The 18,089-nt window shown below is 41.6% G+C and overlaps 1 protein-coding gene across 3 annotated transcripts; it reads left to right on the top strand.

Moving 5' to 3' along the window:
- Positions 1-713: 713 nt before the first annotated feature.
- Positions 714-17,783, top strand: OLR1 (oxidized low density lipoprotein receptor 1). 3 transcript variants are annotated; one of them, XM_003265479.2, is made up of 6 exons: positions 767-903; positions 3,765-3,866; positions 5,956-6,201; positions 15,170-15,309; positions 15,633-15,748; positions 16,083-17,777. In XM_003265479.2, the coding sequence occupies exons 1-6, from the start codon at positions 828-830 to the stop codon at positions 16,222-16,224; spliced, it is 822 nt and encodes a 273-aa protein (XP_003265527.1). In that variant the 5' UTR covers positions 767-827; the 3' UTR covers positions 16,225-17,777. The 3 variants fall into 3 exon arrangements, with proteins under 3 accessions (XP_003265528.1, XP_003265529.1, XP_003265527.1); XM_003265480.2 differs by lacking the exon at positions 15,633-15,748 and having other exon boundaries at positions 714-903; positions 16,083-17,783; XM_003265481.2 differs by lacking the exon at positions 15,170-15,309 and having other exon boundaries at positions 714-903; positions 16,083-17,783.
- The last annotated feature ends 306 nt before the right edge of the window (positions 17,784-18,089 follow it).

An 18,089-nucleotide genomic window follows, 5' to 3' on the forward strand; every position in this document is an offset into this window, starting at 1 on the left:
ATAGCAATGTGACATTTTTCACAAATGTAGTGTAAAAAAGCTTATCATTTTTACCCAGCATGTCATTTGAATTCCTGCAGCAATGTTATCAGGTAGACATTATCCCTAATTTCCAGACAAAGACATAGATTCAAAGTATTAAAATTTCCCAAGATTGTAGACTAAAGGAAAGTACTGAAACTAGCTCTTTCTGGTTTCAAAGTGCTCTCTGCTGCTATGTTACACTGGCACTGCATGAAATAGTAGCCCTAGATAAATTCTAAAATTACCCAGGACACCATTGCTGGAAATGGGAGCCATATGTGATTCACCCCAAAATTCTTAGATCTATTGCCAAATAAAACAGTGAAAATTAAAAGAGAATATATGTGATTTGTAAAAGACACCACATAGCAACAGTCTGCTAATGAAATTAGCAAACAAACATTGGAATCAAATATTCTGGCCCAAAATTCTGGCACATTTTTCACAAATGTAGTGTGACTTACTCTCTTTGAATTTCAGTTTCTGTATCTGAAGAGTGGGTACAATATCTCTCCTCTGATGCTCATGAAAAATAATTTTCCCTTTCATAAATTACTTAGCGAAATATCCTGAAACACCTTCAGAATCACCACTTTCTCCACCTGCAATACACATAACTCAAGAATTTGCGTCAGCTAACTTCCCAATATGAAGCAAAGCCTCTCCTTCCTCCTACCAATGATTGAGTCATTCTTCTATTAGATAACAGTAGCTATTTAAATACTTCAGCAGAAGCTCACATATTTTTAGTTTGTTGAAGTTCGTGACTGCTTCACTCTCTCATTCTTAGCTTGAATTTGGAAATGACTTTTGATGACCTAAAGATCCAGACTGTGAAGGACCAGCCTGATGAGAAGTCAAATGGAAAAAAAGCTAAAGGTACTAGGGATGGGAAAATGTGTACAGGGAAAGAATCCCAGTGTTAGCCCCAAAATGTAAATTCACCGAAGAATGGGATTAGAAAGCTAAACACCCAAGTATGGGAAAATAGAATTAATACCATTTACTTAAAAGAAAAACAAGAAGGCTATAATGATGATGATGATGACAACTTATTTATAACAATTTATACTGAGTATTTACTACAGGTTATTCTATATGCTATTTACTTTAAGAGTATTATTTCTCGGAATCTTCACAATAACATTTTGAGACTGGCACTATTACTATCTCCCTTTTACAGAGAGCTAACTGGGCATCAGGAGGACTAACAGCATCATCCAGTTTTGTGGAGCTAATAAGTGGTAGAGCTAGGACTGTACCACAAACTCCCATTTATCCAGAATTCAATACATCGGAGGGCTCGGGAACAAAATTTATCTGGTGTATATAACGATAATTTCTGTAAGTGTCCTTCAGGCACTACAAAAACCTGAAGTACCTCATGAATTACGTAGGCAAAGTAAATGATATTCAGTATAGTTTAGCATAAGTTACATTTTGTTGTGTACTACCGCTTTGAAAAATTGTAAGTTCTGTTTGACCCATACAGCAATTAAATTGCACAGGTATAAATTAATTCATAATCCCAATTCCACAGACAATCTGAGTAAATTGCCTTTTATTCTATATCCATTCTGAGGAAAATGAACAGAATATAAGGAGAGAAAGACAGACAAGTATTGTCAGAAATTTGGATAAAGAAATTCCAAATTACATTTCCAAAAACAAAACAGAAATTTCTCTCAATAGAGAACGTAAGTGTGAGCATGGAGTGATTTCACATTTGAGCTAATGAACTAAATTGCTATAAAAACAGTGCTGGCATTTATAGGTAAAACCAGAAGTGTACAATAGTCATTCGTTTCTTTACTCATTCATTATTTGTGTAGTAGATATTGAGGGCCTGAATTTTACAATAATCATGAGATTGATTCTTCTTTCAGAATCTTGGTTAGATCAGGTAACTACTGCAATGAATCAGATTGGTTTATGATTGGAAAATCACTAGTAGGGGCAGCAGTTGGATTAATGGTCTCTGCCTACCAAGGACACAGGACAAAAGAGAATCTATAGAAAAAGGGAACACGTACCTTCCTTCACAGGGTCCTGTGATTTTCTTTTTCCTCTAAAAATTTAGCTTTTCATTATTTAAGAGTGATGAGGCCAGGCGCAGTGGCTCACGCCTGTAATCCCAGCACTTTGGGAGGCTGAGGTGGGTGGATCACGAGGTCAGGAGTTTGAGACCAGCATGGTGAAACCTCGTCTATACTAAAAATACAAAAATTAACCTGGTGTGGTGGTGCACGGCTGCAATCCCAGCTACTCAGAAGGCTAAGGCAGGAGAATCACTTGAACCCGGGAGGCGGAGGTTGCAGTGACCTGAGATGGCGCCATGGCACTCCAGCCTGGGCGAGAGAGCAAGGCTCCCCCTCAAAAAAAAAAAAAAAAAAAGAGCACGATGAGGGTATCTGATGCCCTACAATGTGGAATGAACAGTGACCACAGAGTTGAAAGATTTACATAGAGGTATTTGCCCCTGAGGCTAGAATTAGGCAATTATTTGCAAGAGACACAGCTGTCTTCTACAACTTCTCTGCTAGCTTGCCACACACACTCTAGAAGCCAATAAGTATTGAATGAGAAGATGAACCGTATTTATCCCTGTCAAGTTTATATCTTCTTTTTATCATTTGTGGAGTCTAACACAGTACCTTTGACTTATGAAAACTTTGAATATATCTGACCACTGCTTGCCTGGATCATTATACATTCACACTGGAAATTGTATTATTATAATATTTCAAGTCAGGTAGCTACTGACAATTAGACTAAAGACTTATTTTTGGATTTTAGCATCTGTGTGATCTTAAGCAAGTCACTAAACCTTTCAGCCTCCTTAGTTGCGTACAGAGGATAACGAAAGGAGTACCTTATTTGTTTATCTCACAAGGTGAGGAAACCAAATACATCGTATGGGATGTTTTCCTACAAAACCAGTAATACCTGTGATTTTTTTTTTTTAGTGGTGGAACACATAATTGGATATTCATACGCCTGTGAGCTATGTGATTTGTTTTTTTGAAAATGGTGAATATTTCTCTTATAAAATCAAGCCTACACTTGGTGTGAGTGTAGGATATGCCGTTAATATAAGCTAAACTAATATCAAGTCTTCATCCCTACTTTTCTTTGATTAATAACCACAGTTCCAAGTTGTAATTTTGGTGGACTCATAATTGAATAGCATAAAATTATTCATAAAGTTATTTGAGGTAATCTCAGTTGATTAACTGAAGAAAGCTTGTTTGCTTGACGTCTGATGTTTGTTTATGTTACTTATAAAACACACTATGTGTGTGTGTGTGTGTGCACATGTGTACACGTGGTCTATATTAAAAACTTCAGGCTCTGCACTGTGGATGAAGTTGATCAAGCCAAGCTGGACTGTGAGTTTCTTGAGGAGTAATTGTGGGGAAAGTAGATAAAGTATAAGCTTTAGAATCATATATTTAGATTCAAATATCTGGTATTGAATCCTGGCTCTGAATTTACTGGCTGTGTGACCATGGGTAAATTACTTAAATTTCTTCACTCTCCCTATTTTCCATTGCTAAATGTGTATGAGGAATTATTTGCAGAGCCACTTGGAGGACTAGTGGTTTGGAATGCAAACTATTTATGTCTATTTACTAAAACATAAACAGAGTAAATCACCAAGTACAGACAGGCTCCAAAGAATGGTTTGCTTACTTGTTCACTCCTTTTTGTCTTTCTGATTCTATCCTCTGTCACTCTAGGTCTTCAGTTTCTTTACTCTCCATGGTGGTGCCTGGCTGCTGTGACTCTAGGGGTCCTTTGCGGGGGATTAGTAGTGACCATTATGGTGCTGGGCGTGCAATGTAAGTGCTAAATTAAGGAACTGATGTTTATTGGGGCAGGGATGTTAGAAATGAGGTTAATAAATATGGTTTATAAGTTTCTTTCCTAACAGCTACAAACAGCCTTGATATAGATTCATTTTAGGCAAAATGTTTTTAGAGTGACCATGAAAACAAATGGGTATATTGTTCATCTTCAAATGGATAGAGCCATGAAATAAAAATTACAATTGGTAGGCATTTTTTGTTTGTTTTGTTTTGTTTCTTTTGTTTTCATAACTTCATGGATAGGCCGGGCGCGGTGGCTCACACCTGTAATCCCAGCACTTTGGGAGGCCAAGGTGGGTGGACCACCTGAGGTCAGGAGTTCAAGACCAGCCTGGCCAACATGGCAAAACCCCATCTCTACTAAAAATACAAAAATTAGCCGGGTGTGGTGGCACATGTCTGTAATCCCAGCTACTTAGGAGGCTAAGGCAGGAGAATAGCTTGAACCGGGGAGGTAGAAATTGCAGTGAGCTGAGATTTCACCCTTGCACTCCAGCCTGGGCAACAGAGCGAGACTCCATCTAAAAAAAAACAACCCCCCCCAAAAAAACCAACTCATGGATAGAGCCTATTTAAATTCTAGAATGATGGAGAAGATAATAACTTAAAGTTACTAATCTCCAAGATCATCTGAGAGGCCCAAAAGTAAAAGAAATTTTATTTTGCTTGCTGAGTTTTGATAGAGATAATTAAATACCATTTTAATGTTAAGAATCAGAAACACAATCTTAATAAATAAAACATTTAAAATAAATTTCACATTTATAATAAGAGCATTTAGAAAAGAGAAGATATTGAGGAAAAAAAAGAAGTGAAAAGAAGGTCCAGAGTGGCCAAGAAGGAAAGAAAATGGTGCCCAACATTCACCTGAGCTGCCTGTGAACTGAGTTTGTAGATCTGAGTTGTTTAGGCTACCCAGGATCCAGGTTATCATGGCCATTGAAGTGCTATTTGCTTCTTAACTTTTGTTCAAGTTCATAAACTATTTTATTTCAAATTTGTAAATACTTAGGGCCTTTGCTAGTGACTAGAAGTGCCCTTGACTCAGTGGTGGTGACCAGAAAAATCTTCTGAGCCTTTGATCACCTTATAACAGGATCAAAGCTGCCTTCAAACCAAGCAGTCTGCTTTGTATTGCACCATCAAAATTCAGGAACTGAGACATTTGACCCTTAACATGTTATTGCCTGCTTGATTTCACAACCTTCACTTTATCTTCACCCTTCCTAAAATGTACTGTGGCCAAGGGGGAAAAAAAAAGAAAAGAAAAAATTCTTGGAGACTCTTGTGACACAGTGTTTGTGGCTGTCTCAAAAAAGGGGTGTATGTCACAGTTCTTAAAATTAGGAAGTCTGGAAGAGTAGACAGACTGGGAGGAGATATAGCAGAGGAATTAAGACATAAATAAGAGTAAATCACTAATGACAATTCCTACTAATAGTCACTGAGTCTGGTGGGTGGCTATTTCAGGTTTTTCTTATTTATTCTAATGCTGTAGTGGTTATCTTGTGATTACTTTTAATTTGTAACTCAATAAAAAAAATTGGGGTTTTTTTTTGTTGTTGTTGTTTATTTTTTTGAGACACAGTCTCCCTCTGTCACCAGGCTGGAGTGCAGTGGCACTGCGATTCCCCTGCCTCAGCCTCCTAAGTAGTTGGGACTACAGACACGTGCCACCACACTCAGCTAATTTCTTTGGTATTTTTAGTAGAGATGGGGTTTCACCATGTTGGCCAGGATGGTCTCTATCTCTTGACCTCGTGATCTGCCTGCCTCGGCCTCCCAAAGTGCTGGGATTACAGACCTGAGCCACTGCGTCTGGCCAAAATCTTGGTAATTTTTTAAAAAATTACAAGTGTTTGCAATGTTCCTGACATTAAACAAAATACTGCAGGAATATTCAAGAACTTCCAAATCTGTAATTTCTGAGTAAATTTGGGTCATTTTTCAGCAGCTTATCCATTGTCAAAATAGATTTAATTCTGTTTTGATTTCCTCAAAAAGTTCCTGGAGGGATTTTTATTTGGATTAGAACTAGAGTCTTAATGCAACTGTGATTCAGCATCCCAGGTATCTGACCTCCTAACACAACAGCAAGCAAACCTAACTCACCAGAAAAATAAACTGGAGGGACAGATCTCAGCCCGGCAACAAGCAGAAGAAGCTTCACAGGAGTCACAAAACGAACTCAAGGAAATGATAGAAACCCTTGCTCGGAAGCTGAATGAGAAATCCAAAGAGCAAATGGAACTTCACCACCAGAATCTGAATCTCCAAGAAACACTGAAGAGAGTAGCAAATTGTTCAGGTATTGGGAGAAGGGTGTGTGAGGAGGCATAGTAGAAGCTTTCTGTGCAATCATAAGTATTTTTTGGAAACAATTCTGGGCTCAAAATTAGTCTATTGTTATGCATATCATTATTCATTCATAATGTTCTATACAAGAAGGTCTCAATTTCTTTTTCTTTCCTCTTTTTTTTTTTTTTTAGATGGGAGTTTCGCTCTTTTACCCAGGCTTGAGTGAAGCGATGCAATCACTGCTCACTGCAACTCCACCCTCTGGGTTCAAGTGATTCTCCTGCCTCAGCCTCCCAAGTAGTTGGGACTACAGGCTCCCACCACCACGCCCAGCTAATTTTTGTATTTTTAGTAGAGACAGGATTTCACCATGTTGGCTAGGCTGGTCTTGAACTCCTGACCTCAGGTGATCCACCCACCTCGGCCTCCCAAAGTGCTAGGATTACAGGCATGAGCCACCGCACTCGGTCAATTTTTTAATTTATTTCATTTTATTTTATTATTATTTTTTAATTTTAGACGGAGTCTTGCTCTGTCACCCAGGCTGGAAAGCAGTGGCATGATCTCAGCTTACTAAGCCTCTGCCTCTTGGATTCAAGCGATTCTCCTGCCTCAGGCTCCCAAAGTGTTTGGGGTTACAAGCATGAGCCACCATGCCCAACTAATTTTTGTACTTTCGGTAGAGACAGGGTTTTGCCATATTGAACAGGCTGGTCTCAAACTCCTCACCTCAAGTCATCCGCCTGCCTCAGCCTCCTAAAGTGCTGGGATTATGGGTGTGAGCCACCGCACTTGGTAAGAAGTTCTAAATTTTTTATCAGAACCACCCTATGCTATGTCAAATCCTTGAAAAATCTGATTTAATTAAGCATAACTTTTGCTGGATTTAAGTTTTCCTTCTTTATAAGAGCCTCTTCTTTTTAAAATTTTAGTTTTGAGATTTTTCTTTTTTTTTATTTTTTGAGACAGTCTCGCTGTGTCACACCCAGGCTGGAATGCAGTGGTGTGATCTCAGCTCACTGCAACCTTCACCTCCCGGGTTCAAGTGATTCTCTTGCCTCAGACTCCCTAGCAGCAGTTTTGACATTTTTCTTGAAGAATTCTGCCACCCCCACCCCTTTCCATAGATCCTTATCTCTTTCCATTCCAACGCATTTTAATCATTGTATTTTTTTCTAAGGGGTCTTTTTGTCCTTGCAACTGTCTACCCCTAACTCTACATTAGCTCACTCTATGGCATTATTTCTTTAAGTGTACTACGTCACTTTATTTTATTTCAATTTTTGGAGATGGAGTCTCGCTCTGTCGCCCAGACTGGATGCAGTGGCCTGATCTCGGCTCACTGCCACCTCCGCCTCCAGGGTTCAAGCAGCTCTCATGTTTCAGACTCCCAAGTAGCTGGGATTACAGGCACCCACCACCACGCCTGGCTAATTTTCTTTTTTTTTTTTAGAGGGAGTCTTGCTCTGTCCCCCAGGCTGAAGGGCAGTGGCACAATCTCAGCTCACTGCAACTTCTGCCTCCCGGGTTCAAGGGATTCTCCTGCCTCAGCCTCCCGAGTAGTTGGGATTACAGGCACCCGCCACCACACCTGGCTAATTTTTGTATTTCTAGTACAGATGGTGTCTCACCAAGTTGGCCAGGCTGGTTTTAAATTCCTGACCTCGGGTGATCCACCCGCCTTGGCCTCTCAAAGTGCTGGGATTACAGGTGTGAGCCACTGTGCCGAGCCCATCAATTTAAGTAGAGCCAATGGAGGTAGACTGGCTTGCAAGCCTTACGCAGATACTTCAGATTACACAAAAACATGAGGAGTCCAAGAAGTATATTTATATAAGAAGAAATGAGTTAATTTTAGCTGTCTAAAGGGACTCAGAATCCAGAGGCAGGCAGAAATAGCAGCATGTATAAGACTATGATGTCTGTCCTTCCTTCCCTCCCTCCCTCCGTCTCTCTCTCTCTCTCTCTCGAACGGTCTCCCTCTGTTGCCCGGGCTGGAGTGAAGCGGCATGGTCTCGGCTCACTATAGACTCCCTGCCTCAGCCTGCCGGGTGGCTGGGATTGCGGGCACACGCCACCACGCCTGGCTGATTTTGATATTTTTGCTGGACGCAGGGTTTCGCCATATTGGCCAGGCTGGTCTCCAACTCCTGGCCTCAAGGGATCTACCCGCCTCGGCCTCCCGAGGTGCTAGGACTGCAGGCAGAGTCTCGCTCACTCAGTGCTCAGTGTTGCCGCAGCTGGAGTGCAGTGGTGTGGTCTCATCTCGCTGCAGCCTCCCCCTCCCAGCCCCCTGACTTGGCCTCCCGGGTGCTAGTGTGTCCAGAATTGGTGGGTTCTTGGTCTCATTAGCTTCAGGAATGAAGCCACAGACCCTCGCACTGAGTGTTACAGTTCTAAATGCATGTCTGGAGTTTTGTTCCTTCTGATGTTCAGATGTGTTTGGAGTTTCTTCCTTCTGGTGGGTTCATGGTCTCACTGGCTCAGGAGTGAAGCTGCAGACGTTCGCCGTGAGTATTACAGCTCTTAAGGCGGCCCGTCTGGAGTTGTTCCTTCCTCCCAGTGGGCTCATGGCCTTGCTGGCTTCAGGAGTGAAGCTGCAGACCTTCACCGTGTTACAGCTCATAAAAGTAGTGCGGACCCAAAGAGTGATCAGTAGTAAGATCTATTGCAGAGTGAAAGAACAAAGCTTCCCCAGTGTGGAAGAGGGCCCGAGTGGATTGCTTGCCGCTGCTGGCTCGGGCAGCCTGCTTTTATTCTCTTATCTGGCCCCACCCATGTCCTGCTGATTGGTAGAGCCCAGTGGTCTGTTTTGACAGGGCGCTGATTGGTGCGTTTACAATCCCTGAGCTAGACATAAAGGTTCTCCACATCTCCACCAGACTCAGGAGCCCAGCTGGCTTCACCCAGTGGATCCTGCACCGGGGCTGCAGGTGGCGCTGCCTGCCAGTCCTGCGCCGTGCGCTCACATTCCTCAGCCCTTGGGTGGTTGATGGGACCGGGCGCTGTGGAGCAGGGGGTGGCACTCATCCGGGAGGCCAGCTGGAGGCTTGGACCGCACAGGAGCCCATGGAAGGGGTGGGAGGCTCAGGCATGGCGGGCTGCAGGTCCCGAGTCCTGCCCCGCGGGAAGGGAGCTAAGATCCGGTGAGAAATCGAGCGCAACGCCGGTGGGTTGGCACTGCTGGGGGACCCAGTACACCCTCTGCAGCCACTGGCCTGGGTGCTAAGCCCCTCATTGCCCGGGGCCGGCAGGGGCGGCCGGCTGCTCTGAGTGAGGGGCCCGCCAAGCCCATGCCCACCCGGAACTCCAGCCGGCCCGCAAGCGCCGCACGGAGCCCCAGTTCCTGCTCGCGCCTCTTCCTCCACACCTCCCTGCAAGCTGAGGGAGCCGGCTCCCGCCTTGGCCAGTGCAGAAAGGGGCTGCCACAGTGCAGCGGTGGGCTGAAGGGCTCCTCAAGTGCCGCCAAAGTGGGAGCCCAGGCAGAGGAGGCACCGAGAGCGAGCGAGGGCTATGAGGACTGCTGGCATGCTGTCACCTCTCACTAGGATTGCAGCCTCTGCCCGGCCGCCACCCCGTCTGGGAGGTGGGTAGCGTCTCTGCCTGGCTGCCCCGTCTGGGAGGTGAGGAGCGCCTCTGCCCAACCGCCGCCCCGTCTAGGAAGTGAGGAGCGTCTCTCCCTGGCCGCCCTGTCTGGGATGTGGGGAGCGCCTCTCCCCAGCCGCCCCGTCTGGGAGGTCTACCACGGAGGCCAGACGCAGTGTGGGGGCTGGACGTGGTGGCTCACTCCTGTAGTCCCAGCATTCTGGGAGGCTGAGGTGGGTTGATCACTTGAGGCTAGGAGTTCGAGACCAGCTTGCCAACATGGCGAAACATGAAAAATACAACAAACCAACCAACCAACCCAGCAACAACAAAACAGGTCTACCCTGGAGTCATACTCTATTTTTTTCTATTTTCCTCCCTTTCTGATCCTTTATCCCACTTTCTTTTTCTTCCTCTTCCTTCTCCTTCTTGTTTGTCAAAGACATAGAGGATTGAGTTATTATCTTTGATCCATACAAAGTCCCTCTCATTTATTTTCTTTCATTCCCACCCCCCATTTCTATTCCCAGTCTTCCCATGTGCAACCTTCCTAATACCTTTGATATGCATCTTTTTGTTTGTATGTATTTTTAGAAAATGTTTATTGTTTTGTGTGCAAAAAAAGAAAAAAATTAATAAAAAAAGAAAAAAATGCAGAAATTAGCTGGGCGTGGTGGCAGGCACCTGTAATCCCAGCTATTTGGGAGGCTGAGGCAGGAGAATCGCTTGAACCCTTGAGGCAGAGGTTGCAGTGAGCCAAGACCACACCAATGAACTCCACCCTGACCAACAAGAGCGAAACTCCATCTCAAAAAATAAATAAATAAAATTAAAAAATAAAAAAATAAAAAGTAACGTATTCTACCCATGAAGAATGCTTGAAAGATCATGCTATACAAATTAAAAAAAAAAAAGACTATGATGTGAACTCTGATATTGTTACAGAAGCTACTGTATTATTTGGTCTTTCTGCAGTGTGTCATTAAATCAGGTATATGGTTTTAGGCATAGGGAGAGTTAAAAGGTGTGAGATAGAGTCATTCAGAGGTACTTTGTGTCCTTGGAGGTGCATAAATTAGTGCCCTATCGTCAGGATGAGTGAACAACTTCCTCTAATAAACAGAGATCTCTCTAGCTTCTTGCTTGCACAATTTACTTAATCTCAACCACATAATTTATTTGAATAAAGAGCATATAATAATAGTTCACAGATACCTAAGCTTTTCCTTGATAGGTGAAACACTGAGACCCAGATAAAGTGAAATGATAATAAAAAGTACTTTTGTGTAATGTTTTGCAGTTTATAAATCCCTTCACTATTTAGAGGTCATTTACATTTTCAAAGTTAGCAGAAATTTTTAAACAAAATAATTTTTAGTAAATGTCAAACATATTTAATCTCTTTAAAGTTGGAGCTTGCAAGGAAATGAATATACCACCTTCAAGAAGGCTTAAAGGGAGAAAGTTTATCTATTAAGGATAGGAATGTTTATAAAAGTGGACATAACCACATACTAACCAATGGTTTATATCACAGGCAAGGCCATTAGAGAATTTTGTCTTTATCAGTTGTATGGGATTAAATCTACATCAGGACCATTCGGAACTATCTCCCAGAGATGCCCTGGATGAACAACTAATAAAAAACAATAAGTGGGCCGGGCGCGGTGGCTCACGCCTGTAATCCCAGCACTTTGGGAGGCCGAGGCGGGCAGATCATGAGGTCAGGAGATCGAAACCATCCTGGTTAACACGGTGAAACCCCGTCTCTACTAAAAATACAAAAAATCAGTCGGGCAAGGTGGCGGGCACCTGTAGTCCCAACTACGCGGGAGGCTGAGGCAGGAGAATGGCGTGAACCGGGGGCGGGGGGTGGGGGGGGCGCGGAGCCTGCAGTGAGCCGAGATCGTGCCACTGCACTCCAGCCTGGGTGAAACAGTGAGACTCCTTCTCAAAAAAAAAAAATAATAAATGATATGTCTGATGCTGGCAGATATATCAAGTAACATGTTCCATTCCTCGACAGTGTCAGATAAAGGCTAGTTAGTAGAGACACAAAATAAAGTTTTGCCTTTCATCAAAGAGCATTTTTTTTTTTTTTTTTTTTTGAGACGGAGTCTCGCTCTGTCACCCAGGCTAGAGTGCAGTGGTGCGATCTCGGCTCACTGCAACCTCCGCCTCCCGGATTCAAGTGATTCTCCTGCCTCAGCCTCCTGAGTAGCTGGGATTACAGGCGCCTACCACCATGCCCAGCTAATTTTTGTATTTTTAGGAGAGACGGGGTTTCACCATGTTGGTCAGGCTGGTCTCGAACCCCTGACCTTGTGATCCACCCACCTTGGCCTCCTAAAGTGCTGGGATTACAGGCGTGAGCCACCATGCCCGGCCCACCAAAGAGCTTTGAGAAGTCTTTAAAAAGTAATACTAAAATACCACATAAAGAAAAAAAAAAGCCAGGTTTTTCTAGTTTGAGGCAAGTTTTATCTTTTTTACTAAAAAGTCTGTGGTCTTCAATGTACATATGAGCGGGGAGAGATGCTGAGAGGTTATTAAATGTTTTGCTTTAGGCCAACGAGCTAGTGAGATGCAGGGCCTTTGCAGGAACAGACTTTACATTTAGCAATGGAATTTGTGGTGATTCTCAAGCTTTACTGTATGTAAATAGATTGTTAAAGGTGGCAGATTACAGATTTACCTCAAGATTCTGTATCAAAATGTCTTGAGAGCGGCACCAAGAAACACTTCCTCAAATGGTTTTAACTTAGAAGTTTGAAAGGTAGTATGTTATAGTGGTGAAACACCCAGACTCTAGAGTTACATTGTCTAGGTCCAGATTCTCCTCTATTTGTCAAATGAAGAAAATGACTGGAACCTATCTCATAGAGATACTATGAGGATTAAATGAGTTAATATCTGTACAGTACTTCCAACAGTTTCTGGCACATAGTGAGTGATATTTGCGTTTGTTAAATTACACAAAAGATAAACATAGTAAGTGATATTCGTATTTGTTATATAATTTAACAAACACAAATATCACTTACTATGTTTATTTTTGTGTACACACACACACACACACACAAAGAAATGCAGTAAGTTTAAATACTACATTTTGTAATGTGTCCTTCTTACTTTGTCATAACTGGGAAAACTTGCCCAGACTGTCTTTTTAGTCCACAAAAACTTATATACATATAAATATATTTTTAGAGACAGAGTCTTGCTCTGTCACCCAGGTTAGAGTGCAGTGGCATGATCTCAGCTCACTGCCACCTCTGCCTCCTAGGTTCAAGTGATCCTTCCACCTCAGTCTCCTAAGTAGCTGAGACTACAGGCGCACACCACCATGCCCGGTGAATTTTTGTTTTTTGTAGAAATGGGGTTTCGCCATTGTTGCACAGGCTGGTCTGGAACTCCTCGCCTCAAGCGATCCACCCACCTCAGCCTCCCAAAGTGGTGGGATTATAGGCGTAAGCCACCACCCCAGCCAAAAACGTACATATATTTATATTTACATAATATGATGGGGTTAGGCAAACTAAGAAGTAAGAAGCTTGCATTGACTGCTTTCAACTTGGTCTCTTTTTCTTTTTATAAGTGTCAGTTTGGTGAAAAATCCACTTAGTGCTTTGCATGCTCTTTCTCAGTCACTTTTTTCTTTTGTTTTTCAGTCCCTCCTATTTTCTCCTCTCTGATAAAGCCTACTCTTACACATTTATTTAGTGGTTTTATGCCACAGTGAGAATGAAATTAAAATGCTGCCTTTCTCAAAGATTTTAATTTTTCACTTTTTGGTTGTAGTGTAGACCAGAGTACTTTGTTTCCCCTTAAGGAGATGGAAGAGATGATGATGATGATGGTGATGATAGTGATGATTTGAGGGTTCCTGAAAGCATCTGTAAACATGTAGACATTGGTATATTTTGCCTATTGTCTAAGTCCTGTTTTTGGTTTGGTGGACTCCCTGTGAATTTTGCTACTGAAAATCTCCTATTTTCTAAAATCTTATTTAAATTGAGATCCTTGCTTTATATTAATATACTATTTTCCCTAGAACAACTCTGTACAAAAGAAATACAGTATGTGTTACATATGTATCATTAAAATTTCTAGGGCCGGGCACAGTGGCTCACGCCTGTAATCCAGCACTTTGGGAGGCCTAGGTGGGTGGATCACAAGATCAGGAGTTCAAGACCAGCCTGGCCAAGATGGTGAAACCCCGTCTCTACTAAAAATGCAAAAAAATTAGCCGGGCATGGTGGTGGGCGCCTGTGATCCCAGCCACTCGGGAGGCTGAGGCAGAGAATTGCTTGAACCTGGGAGGCGGAGGTTGCAGTGAGCCGAGATCACACCACTGCACTCCAGCCTGGGCGACAGAGCGAGACTCATCTCAAAAAAAAAAAAAAAAATTTACTAGTAACCACATAAAAATGAAAAGGAAGCAGATAAAATTAATTTTAGAAACACATTTTATTTAACCCAAGATATTTGAAATATTATTTCAATACTAATCAGTATAAACATTTTTAATGGGCTATTTTACATTCTTTTTTTTTTTTCAAATTAAGTTTTCAAAATCATTTGTGTGTTTTACACTTATAGTACATCTTAATGCAAACTAGCCGGGTGTGGTGGGTCATGCCTGTAATTCCAGCACTTTGGGAGGCTGAGGCAGGAGGATTGCTTGAGGCCAGCCTGGACAACATAGCAAGACTCTGTTTCAATTAAAATAATTTGTTTTAAGAAATGTAAACTAGCTGTATTTCTAGTACTCAAGAATCACATATGGCTACTGTATTAGACCACACATGTCTGAAAGCAAGACACATAGTGTAGTATTTAAGCCTAGATTCATTATTCAAAGATATGAAGTTTTAAAATGCATAGCATTACTTTTTAAAAATAGCAGAATGGCTATTAAATATTTATTCCCCCAACCCCCACTTTCTTTATTTCAAACACAACTTTAAAAAACAGATCAGTTTCTAAAATTACATGCTAGCTTAACTTGCTTTTCATCAGGGGAAGTGAAAATGCTAAATGAGAAGTACATTTAGGTTGCTAAAATCAGTATGCTTTATTTCTTTTCTTTCTTTTTTTCAAAAAATGAAGAAATAAGGACTCTGAGGCTATTTAGGTATTTGCAGAAGCTGGATAAAATTTTACTTAAGAAGTAGTGTGGGCAGGGCGTGGTGTCTCACGACTATAATCCCACTACTTTGGGAGGCTTGGCCTACATGGTGAAACCCCATCTCTACTAAAAATACAAAAAAACAAAAACAAAAACAAAAATAAATAGTATGCACGTGAGAGGGCTAAGGGGATAATTGATTTAAGAACTGCAGAACTGCTTTTACACAAACATAACTGATTAGATATACTACCCTTCCCAGCTCCTTGTCCGCAAGACTGGATCTGGCATGAAGAAAACTGTTACCTATTTTCTTCGGGCTCATTTAACTGGGAAAAGAGCCAAGAGAAGTGCTTGTCTTTGGATGCTAAGTTGCTGAAAATTAATAGTACAGCTGATCTGGTGAGTGTTTATGGATATTTGTTGAGCTGGAGTATTGGTTGACAGGGAAATTAATCTGGTTTAAACTGTCACTGGGGGAATTCTTGTTTGAGAGCCAAAATGTCTGTTGTTTTAGCTTAATCTGATCACCAATTTTGTGTATGACCTTGGACGGACAGGCTCTGTAGTATCTCTAGCCTTCAGTAAGTGTTTCCATAAAACAGTCAAGGGGATGTCAAAGATCCCTTTTGGTTCTTTAGTTTTGTGGATCTAACACGAACTGACTTTCAGATTCTAAAACCACCACGTGGCTTCCACAAACTCAGAAACATTACTCCCCACAGGACTTCATCCAGCAAGCAATTTCCTATTCCAGTTTTCCATTCTGGATGGGGCTGTCTCGGAGGAACCCCAGCTACCCATGGCTCTGGGAGGACGGTTCTCCTTTGATGCCCCACTTGTAAGTTTCCCATTCTTTTTGATGCCTCTCTTGTCAGTTTCTATTCTTTGCTGAACCTGCTAGTGAAGTCACTGCCGGCATTCCACCAATGTCCTCTTCTTGCTAGAGAGGAGCTTGGGGGAATTTCTCAGTCTCCTTCCTTACCTGTTTCACAAAAAGATTTACTCATTAACCATTCAGACCTTTTCTTGGGTTTTCCTTCCCGCATTTATTACTGATTGGAGGCTTTAAGACAAAAAGTTTCAAAAGCTAAGTTTCTGAAACAAGGTGGCAGTAAACTAAGTTTTTTTTGTTTGTTTGTTTGTTTGTTCGTTTTGTTTTTTCCTGACTGCAGATTTAGAGTCCGAGGTGCTGTTTCCCAGACATACCCTTCAGGTACCTGTGCATATATACAACGAGGAGCTGTTTATGCGGAAAACTGCATTTTAGCTGCCTTCAGTATATGTCAGAAGAAGGCAAACCTAAGAGCACAGTGAATTTGAAGGCTCTGGAAGAAAAGAAAAAAGTCTTTGAGTTTTATTCTGGAATTTAAGCTATTCTTTGTCACTTGGGTGCCGAACATGAGAGCCCAGAAAACTGTCATTTAGCTGGCTGCAGAACTCCTTTGCAGAAACTGGGGCTCCAGGTGCCTGGCACCTTTATGTCAACATTTTTAATCTAGCTATCTGTATTATTTCACCTAGCTTGTCCCAAGCTTCCCTGCCAGCCTGAAGTCCATTTTTCCCCTTTTTATTTTAAAATTTGACTCCTCTTCAAGCTTGAAAACCGTCTGAACTCAGTCTGCTTTACCTCATTATCACCTTCCCCTCACACTCCTAAAATTGTATAAAAGACAGAACATGGAGAACTTGCTCAAGTGCAGGCAGAGAGCAAAAAGGGGAAATATGGCTGGGAAAAAGTGCACATGAAGAAACAAAGAAGGACAGAGGCCATCCCGAAATCAAGAAACTCATGTTCTTAACTTTAAAAGATATCAATCCTTGGTTTTTAAACTGTGGTCCATCTCCAGACTCTACCACTTAGAGACACACACACACACACACACACACGCACACACACATTTTGGGACAAGTGGGGAGCCCAAGAAAGTAATTAGTGAGTGGTCTTTTCTGTGAGCTAATCCACAACCTGTTGCCACTTCCTGAATCAGTTATTATTTCTTCATTTTTTTCTACCAGAGAACAGATCAATAGCTTTAACCCTTCACAACAGTTCTTGCTAGAATCGTCGGATGTGTGGCCCAGAGGTAAGAATAGAATTTCTTTCCCTAAAGAACATACCTTTTGTAGATGACCTCTTCTCAACTCTGTTTTGCTATGCTATAATTCCGAAACATACAATACGAAAAAAATGAAGACACTCAATCTAGAACAAACTGAGCCAGGTATGCAAATATTGCTGAATAGAAACAGATGGAATTAGAAATATATCTTCTATTTTTAGGCTTCTATTTCCACCCACTCTTCACAGGCTATTCTACTTTAAAGGAAGCCTTTTTATTTTGCTGCACATAATCTAGCAGGAATCTTTTTTTTTTTTAAGAGCTGTATCATCCTTATGTGGGCAAGAGATGTTTGCTTTTGTTAAAAGCTTTATTGAGATATAATTAACACAAAATAAACTGAACATATTTAGGGCGTACTATTTGATAAGTTTTCACACCTTGTGGAGAACATGCGTACTACAATTAAGAGTGAATGTATCCATCATCCCTCAAAGTGTCACAATGCCCCTCCCGATGACTCCTCCCCAGAAAACCACCAATCGGCTTTCATTTTGCATTTTGTAGAGTTTTCTGTGAATGGAATCATACAGTATGTCTTTTTTTTGGTCTGGCTTCTTTCACTTTGCATAATTATTTTGAGATTCATATGTCTCCATCTTGATGTTCGTATGAATTCATTCTTTTAAATGTTGAATATTCCCTTGTATGGATATGCCACAATTCGTTTACCCATTTACTTGTCGATGACATTTGGGTTGTTTTAGTTTTGGGATATTACAAATAAAGCTGCTGTGAACATTTGTGTACAAGTCTGTATGAACATAGGATTTCTTTTCTCTTGGGTAAATACTTAGGAGTATAATGTCTGGATCACACAGTAGGTGTATGATTAACTATTTAGGAAACTGACAAACTCTTTTCCAAAGTTGTACCATTTTACATTCCTACCAGCAGTGTATGAGTGCTCCAATTCCACCTCATCCATGCCAGAATTTGATATGGTTCATCTTATAGTTTTAATGATTCTAGTAGATATCGAATGGTATATCCTCATAGTTTTAATTGTGTATCCTACAAATTTCTGTTTGTTGGTTTGTTTTTGAGACAGAGTTTCGC

Source organism: Nomascus leucogenys, chromosome 23 (assembly GCF_006542625.1).
Source record: "Nomascus leucogenys isolate Asia chromosome 23, Asia_NLE_v1, whole genome shotgun sequence".
NCBI lineage: Eukaryota > Metazoa > Chordata > Mammalia > Primates > Hylobatidae > Nomascus > Nomascus leucogenys.